The sequence below is a fragment of the Nestor notabilis genome, unplaced genomic scaffold (genome assembly GCF_000696875.1).
Source record: "Nestor notabilis isolate BGI_N333 unplaced genomic scaffold, ASM69687v1 scaffold33306, whole genome shotgun sequence".
NCBI classification, from domain to species: domain Eukaryota; kingdom Metazoa; phylum Chordata; class Aves; order Psittaciformes; family Psittacidae; genus Nestor; species Nestor notabilis.
Genome location: NW_009933118.1, coordinates 2,380 through 17,613, shown reverse-complemented (window position 1 = coordinate 17,613; position 15,234 = coordinate 2,380). Strand labels below are relative to the sequence as shown.

Below are 15,234 nucleotides of genomic sequence, written 5' to 3'. Positions count from 1 at the left end.
GACGGGGCACGGGAGCCGCAGCCTGCGCGGGTTTGGGGAGCTCAGGTCTCGGGAACCGTAACCACTGGCAGCCCCGCGCTCCCCGAGGTGCCCGGGGATGAGCTGTGTGTTAATGGTGGTTGTAATTCTGGTGTCTCACGGGGGGAGGGAAATTCCGCTGTGCTTCAACCTTTGGGAAGGGGAATTTACATCCCTTGAAGGGGCAGGTGGCAAGGAAAAGCCAAGTAAAACCCGCATGTTAATATATAATTAATCATTTATTTTCCTCTGAGTCGATAGATGTGAAATTCTGATGTGGTGTCCCTCGGTGCAGGTCAGATCACCTCCTGGCGCCAGCGCAGGGGCCGGGACCCCACTGCTGTCACGTCAGCTGCCAGATGCTGTCAGTTCAAAAGCAGCTCATCAAAACCAACACTACTTGCTGGGGCCAGGCCCCTGTCACACTGACAGTCTGTATCTGTCGAAAGGAGGGCAGGTCTCACACATCACAGAATCACAGAATGGGTTGGGTTGGAAAGGACCTTAAAGCTCACCCAGTTCCAACCCCCTGCCACAGGCAGGGACACCTCCCACTAGAGCAGGTTGCTCCAAGCCCCTGTGTCCAACCTGGCCTTGAACACTGCCAGGGATGGGGCAGCCACAGCTTCTCTTGGCAGCTTGTGCCAGCACCTCAGCACCCTCACAGGGAAGAATTTCTTCCTTATATCTAATCTAGATTTTCCCTAATGAACATACATAATGTATCCTAACAAACATCTCCCAAGGAGGTAACAAGGAGGGTCAAGGCACCCGAGGTGGCACAAAAGTGTTTGTGTTTCCTCACCAAAGTGGATGGATTTGCTGTGTTGTCTCACACTTTCACCCTTTTATCTGCTTCATTGCAGGTGTCAGCAACTGGAATTTTCTGGGTCTTTGGTGCACTAACACACCAGCAACGGGAGGACCCTCTGCTTGACAGAAGGATTTTGTTCATACCTAAAGCTTTTAGTAGGGTGTGATATAATTCCTCTGTTTTCCCTTGTAGCCTGCAGGAAGACACAGGTCTGGGTCTGCCTTGTTTTTCTGCTGTGAGATGCCAGTTGCCTGAGGATGGGGAGCAGGAGAATGATCCCATCAACTGTTCAGCTGTGCTTGGAGTGCAGGATTATGTGCATTTCAGGAGGATATTTTGAATGGACAAGGGGATTGTCATACAGATGTAATGCCTTTTGCGTTACTTCTTCCTTCAGTATTTGAAGCTCAGAGGTTTTCAAAATCTCTTCAAGTATATTTTATTTAACGTTTTGCTGTAATTATCTTTCTGATTGATATTAGGCATAACGTGAAGGCATGATTTTCTCATTCCATAATTGTCAGGGTTCTGAAACAGAAGTGAAACATATCCTGAAACTATCAGAAACACCGATTTTATAGGAATATTTCCATTAAATACTAACAGAAGTGACTCTATCATATTTTCACTTCAAACCCAAATAAGATCATTCTAAAATTACATTTTCTTTCTCACTTCTCCCAGCGTCTGAATACACAAGATTCTTGCAGGCAAATTAGTCAGACCTTAAGTATCCATTTAGAAGCTGAAGAATGCTATTTGCAGATATTTAGTATAAATTATCCCATCCTCTGTTAGATGTAGCCCATCTTGTAGTTTCATAATAAACCTGTCTAACCTTTCATGGATTTTGTTAACAAGGATGAGCAAGCAAATATACACACACATCTGATGAGGTAGTTTACAAAACTTTTGATCAGTCATAGCTAGAACAGTGAAAACAAGCTCATAAGTAAGACAGAAGCAACCTATCCATTTACAAAACAAAAAAAATGATAAGGCAGGTTATAAGATCACATTTCTAAGGAACTACTTTGTATTCATTTTTCTTGCATTCATAAAATTAAAGGAAGTAATATTTTGCTTTTGATTTAATCACTATTATCAGTAACTGCCTTTTCTGGTTCTTGGCCATACTTATGGAAGTCACATAAAGAGGGCAGTGAAGCTATAGTGGAGTACAGATATGGCAAGTTAACCATGAAAAAACATGAAATTAGCTCTCTGTATATAGTTTTGCATAATAAAAACTTCATATTTTTATATCCTTGATTTATTTTCTTCATGCAAGCATACTTCTTACCAGTGTTACTTGCATGTATTCAGTATTTATTAAGTATTCTGAACCCCAGCAAGAACTCAAAATCAAATACAGATTTATAGTCTACATGACTAAGGGGTTGTAACCTTCTCAACAGTGCTGTTTTGTGGGTTTTCTGTCACATAAAGATGGGGGAGCTGAGAGGTTGCATAGCCTTTCCATTACCCATTCTGTCTGCATCTATGCTGACTTCTGTCATGAAAATACACTTTCTTACCAGAATGAATTCCACTAATGATAAATCATTTAAAATGCTCCCACCTCCAAACTCATCTCTGACACAAGATTCTCACATGGGAGTGAGACCTCTTTTTCCTAACATCTGTTAAGCCCTTTCTAGTCAAACTGGTTCATCTGAGAGTAATGCAGTATATTTTAACCTTTTGGTCAGGTCGGTCAGGCAACAAAAGAGTTGGAAGCAGAATCTGAGTTTAAATCCATATATGATGGCATACTGAGAAGTTTCTGTAGCTCAAGCACTTCTTAAAGGTCCTTTTACAGTTATTTACTCATTTATTGCCACCTCAATACTATATTTGTTTGTATTTCCCAGTAGTGATCAATACTTTATTGCCTGCTCTTTCATGATGAAAGCCATGGAGGATCAAGTAGTCCAAGAAGAACTAGGATACCAGGATGATGAGGTAAATTAATGGTTGATTAACAAATATTAGCAGCAAATGTTGTTTGTAGGTACTCTGATAATGTTATGAAATCCAGAGAGACAGGAGGTCCCCAAAGACCATTGGGGAGCTCAATGCATTTATAATCTTCTTCCAGTCTAATACGAAGAAATTTTCCCAGTCCCAGTACAGCCGTGCTCTTCAAGTACCTTTAGCCTTTCAAAAGCTATGAAGAGTTTTTAATGGGATTATCATTAATTCTTTATATTTTCCACTTCTATATAAAATGCAAGAGGACTATCAATTAATTTTATGCTTCCAGTGAATGGTCATCAGTCTGAAAAGACTGAGGAACTATGGCAGAAAAAGATCAAGATGATGATCATAGCACAAGTTCTATTAGCACAGCAGAGGATTGCATGCTTGTGAAGATACACTTTATGAAGAAGGTGATAGGAAATGTGTAGGCCTTCTTGGCTCACTATGGCTTTGCTTATTTGGGTAGTCCAAGAAGCTCTGTATGATTAGGGAAAATCATTGAAATGTTTACAAATTTGTAACAGTCACATAGTGAGATAGATGTAATTACAAGAAAGAGCAAAATCTGGTTTTATTTTTTTCTACTTTTTTTTTTTTTTTTAAGGAATGCTTTTTCCAGGATATTGACCTGCTGCAGAAGCATGGAATTGTAAGTATTAGCAATGACTTTACATTGCCCATGCAAAGTTATTTTAAGGTAGTTTCCAAAAGCGCAAACACATTGATGCAGATGACTGAAATTCCTCCTTGCAATAAATTCTAAATCAGTCATATGAAGACAAATTTTGCCTTTGGTGATAAGACAGGTTTTCAGAAACTCTCATTCCCATCAGATTCCTAAATAAAGTGGCAAGATATTTGAAGTATTTAGCACCCAGCACTCTTGAAAAACCAACTACTTGCTAATTTATTTGAAAACTGTGTGATAGATTACTTCCTGTTCCTGCCAATCTTTGTAATTACTCCTGCATTTTTGGTGCCTGTGAAATTACACTGTGACAATTGTTGCTATACTATTTTCAGTATGCTGGTGAAAGGGGTAGAGTGGGAGTGAGGAAAATATTAGTAGCTAGAGAAAGAAATGGTTAGTTTTCTTCATCAAATATGAATTCCTATCATCATTATCATCATCATCATAATTATTATCATATAAACGTCACCTATTTATCTGAATTACTATTGTTAGATGCCTAGCCAGGACACTGGATCATGGATGGGAACCCTATTACATTCAGTGTTATAGAAACAGAATAAAAAGTTGGGTTTGCCCAAAGTAATATAAGATTTAATTCTAACATAAACAACTACAGACAGATACAGATTGGGGGGACCACAGGCACAATGAGACCGTAACAGTCAGCACTGTAGTTCTGGGCTCAGCATGGCAGCAGTGTAATTGTTGTCAACTTTTCTATTGGAAAGTCATTAACAGTTTTAAAAAGAGTTCTGAATAAGGATCATGAGGGTGAGAGCTCAAACTATGGGGCGACATAGGAAAAATACACAAATACTTGTGTTAAAAATGTATCAGGTTGACCAAAGAGGCCACCCTCTTGAGCTGGAAGGGAGCTGTACTAGCCTGTCAGTATTAGATGCAGGGAACGATACCAAGGTATGGAAGATCTTGAAAACAATAATGACTTAGGCTGTTCTTCTGGCCTAATAAGGGTTTTCTGCTCCTTTTCATTTTATTTTTTCTTCTTTCCAAATGATTATTCCCACACCCCAGAGGAAGTTTTTGTTCACAGCTGTGCCAGTTAAAATCTCTGAACATATGACCCACATCTCTTTCATTCATTTGCTTAAAGAAATAGTTTTTGTGAGTTTAAATTTATTTTTTTTCCCTAGGAGTAGAGAGAGAAATATTTACTACATCTGAGAGTGTGGCCAGAAAGAGAGCCAGATTAGCACCACCGAGACTGTGGTTTGATGTTCCAAAGCATTTGGTAGGAGTTCAGGTGCTGTGAATCTGCAGCCTTTGCTAAGCCATTCTGCCCCTAGAGAATTCTAGTCCTTCTTCTGGCATCTCTGCTTTTGTAGCCACCCTGTGAACTGGATTTGTGAATCAATTTGTCTAAAAATTATCACAACAAAAAATGTGGTTTAGGTTTTTTATTTGTAAATCCTTGGTCTGCCCTTTTCCACCTCAGAGGCCATGACTGGCACAGGGCTGCAACATGAGGTAGAGGATCAGGACAAGCAGCTGGTGCAAGGCATGTCAGTGTGTTAAACCAGAGGACTGCTCAATGTTTTGTAGTTGGTGCACAAGCTGTTGGTGAAAAGGGTATCTGTGCAGGATTGAACAGGGACTTCTACAACCAGGTCTACCACATGGAGGCTTGTAATGCAGAACAGCCTTGAGTCTGCCATGACCAGGAAGACAGAGCCACTGAAGAAATGCAGAAGCAGGATAATGCATTTAAATTTTGGCCTAGAAAAATTATCTTTGCAGCAGTAGTCTGTTTGTCTTAATAGGAAAACACAATAAAGCAGCTCAATCCTTATTATACTGCTGATTGTCATATTCTTTTGGGTGGAAGAGTAATTTTTATTCGTGACTTATTTTAACTCACCCATCCCTATTAATGTAATAATCAAAAACATATCACAGCATGAGAAATAAGCTTCCAAACGAACATGACTAATTTCTTGCATAACCCCCCTCTCTTCTTATGTCCTATGCACCCACACTCTCTAGATAAATAGATGATATATCCAGTTCATGGGGGGGGGGGGTGTTCAAAGAAAAATCTTGGCTGAAAATGGTAAATTGAAGTGTTATCCCACACCTTTCACATAATGTGTTTTCTTGTGAGTAATCTGTTGTTTGCTGTTAAGTTTTCAGTGATGTCAGAATCATCAAATGAGGTGAGAGGAGGCCAAATGTGTCAGTAGGGCACTGACTGAAGTGATGCTGTACCCAATTTATGAAAAACTCTATTAGTCCATTGTAGCCCAGAGTGTCAGTGAGATCTGGAGGATACGTGTGTTTTAAACTGGATGTACTGGGAACGTGCAGAAACAGGACATCAGTTAACGTCAGCTTCCAATAATCCTTGTGACTCAGCTCCCAATTACCCATGAACAGATTATCTAGTTTACAGATTATCTGTGCTAAGGGACCAAGGACAGATTGAGTGTTACTGACTTTACTAGGTTGGGCTCCATGCTACCTGAAATAATCCATATTGGTTCTTTACTGCCAGATTGGATCTAGAAAGATTGACACTGAACGGGGACAAGTAAATACAACTTGACCCAGACACCCTTCTCTCAAAAGCACCAGGGTCTGGTCTCTGCACTGTGATCCCTCACACAAACGTTATTCAAAATTTTCTATTGTTGGTGTCACAAACTACATAAAAAAGAGTTCACTGTAAATCTGCTTCTTCCTTGGTGAAAATACACACGCATATGAATGTATAATAAAATACGTTTCCAAGGTTTACTCTGCCTCCTAGTTGTTAACTGTCCTGAGCACTCACAGAAGGGAACTTTCTTCACAGAACGTAGCAGATATTAAGAAACTGAAGTCAGTTGGGATCTGCACGATCAAAGGAATCCAGATGACCACAAGACGGGCACTGTGCAATGTAAAAGGGCTTTCGGAGGCCAAAGTGGACAAGATTAAAGAAGCTGCAAACAAGCTTATTGTAAGCCAGTCATTTTCCTGATGGTTTAAACTTAAGCTGGCCTCTCAAAAATGCTGGGCAACATTTCTCTGAACAAATTTTTCCACCACATCGTCAAGATAAATGGTGAAAATTATTCTGCTTGTTACTCTAAAGGGATAATACTTTGCACTCTACAACGACCAGACAAATGCTGTCATGCTTTTCATACCCATCCTATGTAAAGGAGGTTAGGGTAGAGAGAAGGTATTTATGTAGGATATTGCACTTTACCTTCAGGTTAAAGCTAAAATAAACTCATGTTCTCTTTGGTCTTCCTTAGGAACCAGGCTTCCTGACTGCCTTTGAGTACAGTGAAAAACGGAAGATGGTATTTCATATTACTACTGGCAGCCAGGAATTTGAGTAAGCTTATCTCCACTTAAATCCTTCCTTAGTCCAAATTGTTCCAATAATCCTATTTATTGTCTTTAATAAGACACGAGAATATAAAGGAATGAATATTCAGTTAGGACATGTAGGTTACCTTGCATTTGGAGCTGCGGCTGGCTCAAAGGTGCCTGCATGAGCAAGCAACAAAACTAAGTCCTTTTCTGAGAGGAAGCTGGACTTTTTACAGTCACTGTATATAAACAGGGTTTGCATCTGGACATCCCGAATGTATCATCATTTTTTCACCTACTCAAAACAATCTTCAGGTCCTGGGTCAAAATTAATTCAAGACCTCCTTTGAGATATTTTTTTCTGGAATGTTATCTTTTCAAAGGTATTTTCTCTCTTCTTTCTTTCCAGTAATAATTTCTATAGATCTTTCTCTTGCACACATAAAAGGAGGCTAAGACAGAGTTAATTCATTATGAATCAGTGATCATTTAGTGCCCTGCAGGAATTAGGGAAGAAGTAAATTTCTTAAAGTAGCAAAACTTTCTGGTTTTGACTTTCTTCTTGTGATTTGTGGGTTTAACTATATCATAATGCTCTCCCTTTCTCCAGTAAACTTCTGGGTGGTGGGATTGAAAGCATGGCAATCACGGAGGCCTTTGGAGGTGAGAAATGAGTATTACGGAACAACGAATTGCAACTTAGTTTAGATTTTAAATTAAGATGGATTACTTCTATCAAATGTACCCTATTGTAGTCATAAAGATGAGCACCCGCATGAGTGTAAGAAGAAAGAACCTGCTTCTCTTAGCGTTTTCTCATTATTCCTCTTCATTTGCTTGCAGGCTAAGTTTGAGTTGAGTACTCATTAGTCTTGGGGCATGCTGATTCAGTAAACTGCAACATTATTAATGCTATTAGTAATGTGTCATATAGAAAAGATTTCCCTGATGCGATCCGTGTTCCTTTCCAGTAACAAAACTGCCACAGAAGGTATTTTATTTATGCATACTTAAGATACATTGCATTTCAAATAAGATTTTGAAATTACAATTAAACTACTATTACAGTAAACTTGATCAGCTAGTGGTAAACACTTCAAAAACAGTAAGAGTTTATAAAACACAGTACTCTTACCCTTAGAAAAGACAAACTGGAGACTTAACATGATTGGATATAATGAGATTAAAAGTTCCGTCCCTGGCAGTGTTCAAGGCTGGGCTGGACAGAGCCATGGGTGACATGGTCTAGTGTGAGGCATCCCTGCCTGTGGCAGGGGGGTTGGAACTAAATGATCTTAAGGTCCTTTCCAACCCAAATCATTCTGTGATTCTATGATCATTGTACTGAAAATGAAACTAGGGCAGGTCAGTGTAATCAACCATTCCTTCACCCCCCTCCCTCAGTTAATGCTTTTCCACACATGCCATGTGGTTTTAACTTCTACACAGAAAAGAATAAATCACTTCAGCAGTCAAGCATGATCAAATTAAAGCAGTTCAGATGCTGCTTCTCATGTTACACACTTCTACTGCACAGAATATAACTTATAAATTGGGGGTAAATGACTGTAAAGGGTAGGGATAGAAGTGAATTTCGTAAATAAGAGTGTTTCTAACTGCAGTAACTCCTGAAAAAGAAACCCTGACCCTTTTTCTTTTTCTTTTTTTTTCGCCTTTTTTTTTCTTTCTTAACAGAGTTCCGGACAGGCAAAACCCAACTATCTCACACCCTTTGTGGTAGGTGTAGTATCTTAAAAGAGAGTGCTGTTCCTGCTCAGTGAATCCATTCTTTACAACTACATCAGAATTAAACATAGAGACAAGTTGGAATCTTTTATCTCTAGAAATACAGTGAAACAGACCCTGGTGACTCTGACCTCCATTAATTGTTTCTGAGTAGAGAACTCACAGACACGATTACTTTTGAATATTGCTCAAGTCAATGTAAGTTTTTCTGTAAGGAGAGAAACTAATAGACTGCACTGTAGAAGCCAGTGAAACAGGCCATATGGAAAAGATGCACAAATAAGGGTTACAGGTGGACAGGGGCATTGCTCAGTAAAGGGCAAAAGCAAGACTCTATCTCAGCAGCTCTTAATTTCCTGGTTTCAAGAGGTTTTGCTGAATGTGACATTCTGAAAGGGCATTAAAAGGATACTCCTGGCTGACAGAAACCAGATAACCAAAATCTCTGGCAGTCACCATATTCGGGCAGTGCCAGGTAGACTCTGATTTCCCAGTGATAGCTCTCAAGGTTTAAACAGTAGTAAATGATAACTAATATAATTATTAATGCCTCTGGAATACAGTTACCAGACATCAGGTAGGAAAACATTCCTTTAAACTAACCCTATATCATACAGGAAATTATGGCACCTTCCGGAAAAATAAGGCCTCTTCTGTCGAGTACAATCTAATAGTCAGTAGAATCATACCCTTCTGCATGAATGATTACAACTGAATCGAGTATTTTAGCTTATTCACTCCAAAGAGACTAAACCCACAACCAGGAACTATTCGCCTACCAGGAAAAGTTCAAATTCAAATAATTTTTGATCATATGAGTTACAGCTGGGGAAAAATCCTACTAAATCAGTATTGTCAATCTGGGCAGAGGATTAAGAAAATGCTTTGAGCGTAAGAACTTATTAATAATATCCTTACCTATTTCCAACATAAAATACACAGATTTAGTGATGGTACTGAGTAAAATACAATTTTGACACCATTAAGTCTTAACTGATCTTCATTTGAGAAAAGGGGCTTGAGTTTCTTCTCAAGATCGCAGTAAGATTTGAGATACTCCTGATTTCCAGGCTGATTAAAACTGGTGATATGGATAAGCAGTTGTATTTTATTAGAAAGTAATAATAAAGGGAGTAAGAAAATATTTTTCCTGCTTTTTCCATTTTATCTTGTATGAATTCACTGTAGTGACAGCTCAGCTTCCAGGACCAAACGGCTACACTGGTGGAAAGATTATCTTCATTGATACTGAAAACACTTTGTATCTTTTGGACTATTAAAAGCTACAGGTAGGATGAACTGGAAAGATAGTTTTTGTTATAAGCAAGTAGGAATCTCCAGATAGCTTCTTAAGTGTAAAACTTTATGGCTGACAGGAGAGAGCCTGGAGAGCACAGTGTGTAGTGACCCACAAGGCAGTAGCTTTTTCTCTGTCATTCAATGGAATCTGACCTGGAAAAATTAGTTAGGATACAGATTCTATATTAACTGGGAGTTTTTTTGAAACCTAATATGCCTTCTACAGGTGATAGAAGCTTTTTTATATACTTCAAGAGAAATTCATCTAAGTACTAAACGCTATTTTTAATACTTCATATCTGTGGTAGACTGCATATAAATAGGTTTTGCTCACAGCTAAATTCTTAGAGCACAGATATCCATATGTCACACACCCCCCTCAAACCCTGAACACAAAACAATTATCATCATGAGACCTAAACTATCTTTAGGTTATGTGGAACAGTGTGAAGTGAAAAAGTCAGTCTTCTCACGGATCAAAATAAATATTCTTTTCTTTTCCCCCATAGTTCTATTTTGGAATGGAGTTTTGTTATTTTCAGAGCATGGTTTGTACAAAGAGAAATCCTTAACTTTGACTAAAACAAGCCGACCGGACCGTCTCCGTGACATTGCTGATCGTTTCAATCTTGACCATGATGCAGTACTGGACAACGTGCTGTACGCACGTGCATACACTAGTAAGACCATTCCTGCAACTGGCCTAAGACCTGTTTTTTCTTTAAGACTCCGTTTTAATAGTTCTCAGCTTATTAACTGAGGTTCCCCACTGAGAATCATAAAGAGTGTTTTGCTGCCAACAAAAGAAGTTGTAAACTTGCTTCCATTTTCTGTTTCTGGTGTTGTAAATTGGGGCCTACAAGGATGCTGGAGAGGGACTCTTCATCTGGGACTGCAGCAATAGGACAAGGGGTAATGGGTTTAAATTTAAACAGGGGAAGTTCAGGTTAGATAAGAGGAAGAAGTTCTTTACTGAGAGGGTGGTGAGGCACTGGAAGAGGTTGCCCAGAGAAGTGGTGAATGCTCCATCTCTGGCAGTGTTCAAGGCCAGGCTGGACAGAGCATTGGGTGACCTGGTCTAGTGTGGTCTGTGGTGAGTTGCCCCTGCCTGTGGCAGGGGGTTGGAACAAGATGATCTTAAGGTTCTTTCCAACCCAAACCATTCTATGATTCTATGATTATAATCCATCTCAGCAGCACTACATAAAGTTTTGGAGTTTGCCACAACATGGAGTGAACTCTGCTGTGTGCATGATGAGTGGCAGCGTAGGATCTTAGTAAGAGAAGCACCACCCAGTGCAACCATGATTGCCTGGATGCAAGCTAATTCTGTAAACGCTGTCGAGAAATTTTCTATGATCTTGTGAATGGGACTTTACAGTAACAGCTCCAGCACACTCTGTCACAAGATACTGCCCTAAAACTTCAAGGAAGTTTTAAATGGGACTCTTACTTTGAGATACAATATGAATATGAATAATATGATTAATACTATTTCTGTGTGTCATTGAACTCAACATTGGATTCAAATGTTTCTATCGCTTTTCTGTTCTTAACACAACAAAAATACGATGTCTTCATGCAGAGTTTTGTTGTGAAGCTTTTCACAAAGAAGTTTTGTGAGATGGGCCAGGGGAAACTGGAACCTGCAGAAGCACAAGCACTGTTGGGTATTGTAGAGGCAGCTTGGTTTTGGGCACTGGATTTAAAACTGTTGGCAGTGAAAATACAAACAGTGCAGACATTTAAAGTGGAATTTTAAAATTCAGGCTTTTGTTTCATAAGAGCTCTTTTGGCCCTAATTTCACTTGGCAACTGTACTTCCCACCAGGTGAACATCAGATGGAATTGCTTGACTACGTAGCAGCCAAGTTCCATGAGGAAGCTGGTATTTTCAAGCTATTGGTACAAGACTAATTTATTATCATTACTACTGCTTTTAGCATAGCTTCTCTTATTTTCTTGCACTGTATTTACTTACAGAGTATAATTACAATGCAGATCATTGACTCCATAATGGCGCTTTTCCGTGTGGATTTCAGTGGTCGTGGGGAGCTGGCTGAACGACAACAGAAACTCGCTCAGATGCTGTCAAGGCTCCAAAAAATATCAGAAGGTGAGGGAAACGTGACAAAATTCAGAAAACAGGGACTGGAGTTACTACAACAGTAGCTGTTGGTAGCACAACCACCTCATAGTCCAAGTGTATTATCAATCAGGCATTGGCTCAGGAACATTTATTCACTTTACACCTCTGTTAGTTACCAAAAAGATCAAACTGATAACATATTATTTCAAGATAACGGACCAAGGAATCTTTAGAACTATTCAACATTTAGAGTTTTCCTATAAATACTCTTAAGACAGATCTAAATGAGAGAACAGGTTGTAGAACTGGACAAATATCCACCAGGAGAAACTCTGTTCCCCAAATCTTGACAGTCTAAGTATACAATCAACATGAGGAATACAAAAAAGGATGAAGGCTCAGAGACGTAAAAAGCTGCACCCATCGCCACCTTCCCAGTACTTTGCAATGCTCTGAGGGATGATGACAGGATGAATAGCGTTCCTCCTCTTTAAAATGTCTCAGAAATGTTGAAGAGGAATGAGTAAATGACTTTTTTTCATGCAGTAAATTTAAAAAAGAAAGCAAACCAACAGGGAGGGAGAGGAGGCTGAGGGCAGGAAGCCAGCAAAGAAGATGGGAACTGAGAAAGACTTGTTCAGTGCAACTCTGAAAAGTGCTCATTTTTGGCATAAATATTACAGCTGACATCACACAGCAGCAAATTTAGGCTGTCTTCCGATTAACTCCAACCATCAGACATAAAGAATATTTGCTTCTCTTGCACTTGAAATTTGTGCTTCAGCAGCAGCCTGGCTTTTTCCATGGGTGGAAGAATATTTTGGAATTAGGATTGGATTTGGTCTACCTTCTTTGTGTTGTTTTCTATTGCAGAATATAATGTAGCCGTGTTTGTGACCAACCAGATGACTGCTGATCCAGGAGCGACGATGACGTAAGATACTTCTCTCTCTTTACCAAAACTTCCTGTCTTCTGTATTGCATATTTAACAGAAATGAGAGCTGATATTGTGTGGAGTAAGAGGCACCAAAATGAAGGTTCAGACTGGTCACTGGTCCCTCTAATAGGACGAATCACTCATGGATGACACCTATAGGTTTCTCTCGGTTTTTGTTACGAGATTTTTTATGTTTACCTGCTGACTGGCACGATGGCTTCTTTCACTGTGACTTGAACAAAGAGAACAAGCCATATAAAGTACTGGAAAGGCACCTCATTTTCTTTTGGAGCAATTATATATGAAGTTTAAGGTGTGTATTTCTTGAGCCTCTTGAATTTAATGACAGGAAAATTACACCAGCATTGAACATTTCAACATCAATCTTGAGGCAAGTGTGTTAAAGTCCTTTTTTGATATATTTACGGATTTATTATTTGTTACTGAGTTCAACATACCTCGTCTGACAGTTCATCACACTATTAACCTATGGAACTTGCACAATTTTCTTGCTAATTTAGCTTTCAGGCAGACCCAAAAAAGCCCATTGGGGGCCACATCCTTGCTCATGCTTCGACTACCAGGATTAGCTTGAGGAAAGGAAGAGGAGAACTGCGTATTGCAAAGATATATGACAGGTAAATCACCGCCTCTTCACAAGAACGAAGCAGTGTTATGAGTAACTGCAAGGTGACAAAGTTCATGGTACTGAAACTTAATGGTTTGTCAGCAAGTCATGGTTTCAAACTAACCACGTTTCTGGATGGTAAATGGACAGAAAAATCTGAAAGGACAAAGTAATTAACAGACTTACAGTTGTCTTGTGTATTGTATACATTAAACTATATAATTTTTCATCATAAGTCCTACAAGATGCTCATCTCTTAAAGAAGACCATCAAATAGTTTGGCAATTCTGGTGGTCCCTTGGCAGGAAAATTTCAGAGCTGTTAAGTTACTAAGTTTTGCTGACTCCATTAGTATCACTTTACCTGGTAAGCTGTGGCAGACATGTCACTAAAAATCATACCAGAACTACATGGACAGACAACTGTTTCTGGTCAGGAACTAAGAAATTGAAATAATAGTTTTGCACAGAGAAAACCTTTCCTTTTCCTGCACCTTCTCCATTCCCCTCCCTTGTGTTGGATTTCACATTTTCTGATCTTGGTAATATTGATCATGTTATACAGCTTGCACGTAGGCATAAAGACATTGTATGTGTAACCAACCTGGAATACTTGAACATTCTGGGGACCATTCACAACTGCATTTAGCATGCGGGAACCCACACGTTTCTTGTTTCCTTTTTTCCCAGCCCTGAGATGCCTGAAAACGAAGCCACGTTTGCAATAACTGCTGGAGGGATTGGGGATGCCAAAGAATAGGCAGAAAAAAAATGATGTAAATGTACAGCTGAAAACCACATGGGCAGCTGGGATGAAGATCTGTGTGAGGGCACTGACTGCCTGGCTGCATTTCTATCTTTTGGGAACCATTTGAGGTCTTTAGGGAGAACATTGGGATGAATTCTGTACAGTTCAATTTTATTGATCCTAGTAAGATTTGGTTCAGTTAGGGTCTTCATTTTACAACTGAACTCAGCAGACAAAGACTTAAGAAATAAGCTTGTGAATTGTTCAAAGAAGCCTTTTCTTATATTTTGTGAGAATCAAAGCTGTCCTTTCATATGAAATTAAAATACACACTTTTAGTTTCTTTCAAAGAGAGTGGCTATTTGGTAGAATGTAATAGTGTGAAACGGAACAGAATTGGAATAAACTCAGTTATAAAATTGACATAAATAGATGAAAAAAGCAGTGACAGGAGCAACAGCCCAAGAACTTGGTGGACTCTCATGTACTGTACAAGAACAAGTTGCTTCAAAAATATGTTTTCAAGCATTTTTATCTTGACTATATAGGGTTTGTATTTTTATTTAGCATTTTCTACTTTTTGGACAGAATGTTTTCAAACTGTTCTCCTTAAAATTAAAAAAAAAAGATTACGAGCCACACTCTGCTTATGTTTGGGTGCTTTGAATCAAACCCTGCTCTCAATAATCTCACTGATCTTTCACAGTGCAATCCCACATTTTAACACCTTTTGTCCAGTTTTCTAAAAAAAACGAACCTTTATAGAATTTGCTTTGTCAGTCTAATATAAGTAATATTAATGATTATTAAGTAATATTAAGTATTATTATCAAAAACCAGATGAAAGCAAAACCAGTGGCTAGATAGGGAAGAGAGGCTGACACCAGCACTTACACTGAGGGAAAGGCACTTATGACTGGGCTTGCTGAGGGAGCACACGGCCAGTGCAGGCACAGC

The 15,234-nt window shown here is 39.1% G+C and overlaps 1 protein-coding gene across 1 annotated transcript; it reads left to right on the top strand.

The window, feature by feature from the left end:
• Positions 1-2,737: 2,737 nt before the first annotated feature.
• Positions 2,738-14,289, top strand: DMC1 (DNA meiotic recombinase 1). The gene is made up of 13 exons (XM_010016696.1): positions 2,738-2,797; positions 3,420-3,464; positions 6,322-6,468; positions 6,770-6,852; positions 7,441-7,493; positions 8,526-8,567; positions 9,765-9,837; positions 10,464-10,555; positions 11,707-11,780; positions 11,877-11,991; positions 12,838-12,898; positions 13,424-13,540; positions 14,220-14,289. Exons 1-13 carry the CDS (start codon positions 2,738-2,740, stop codon positions 14,287-14,289), a joined length of 1,032 nt encoding a protein of 343 aa, XP_010014998.1.
• The last annotated feature ends 945 nt before the right edge of the window (positions 14,290-15,234 follow it).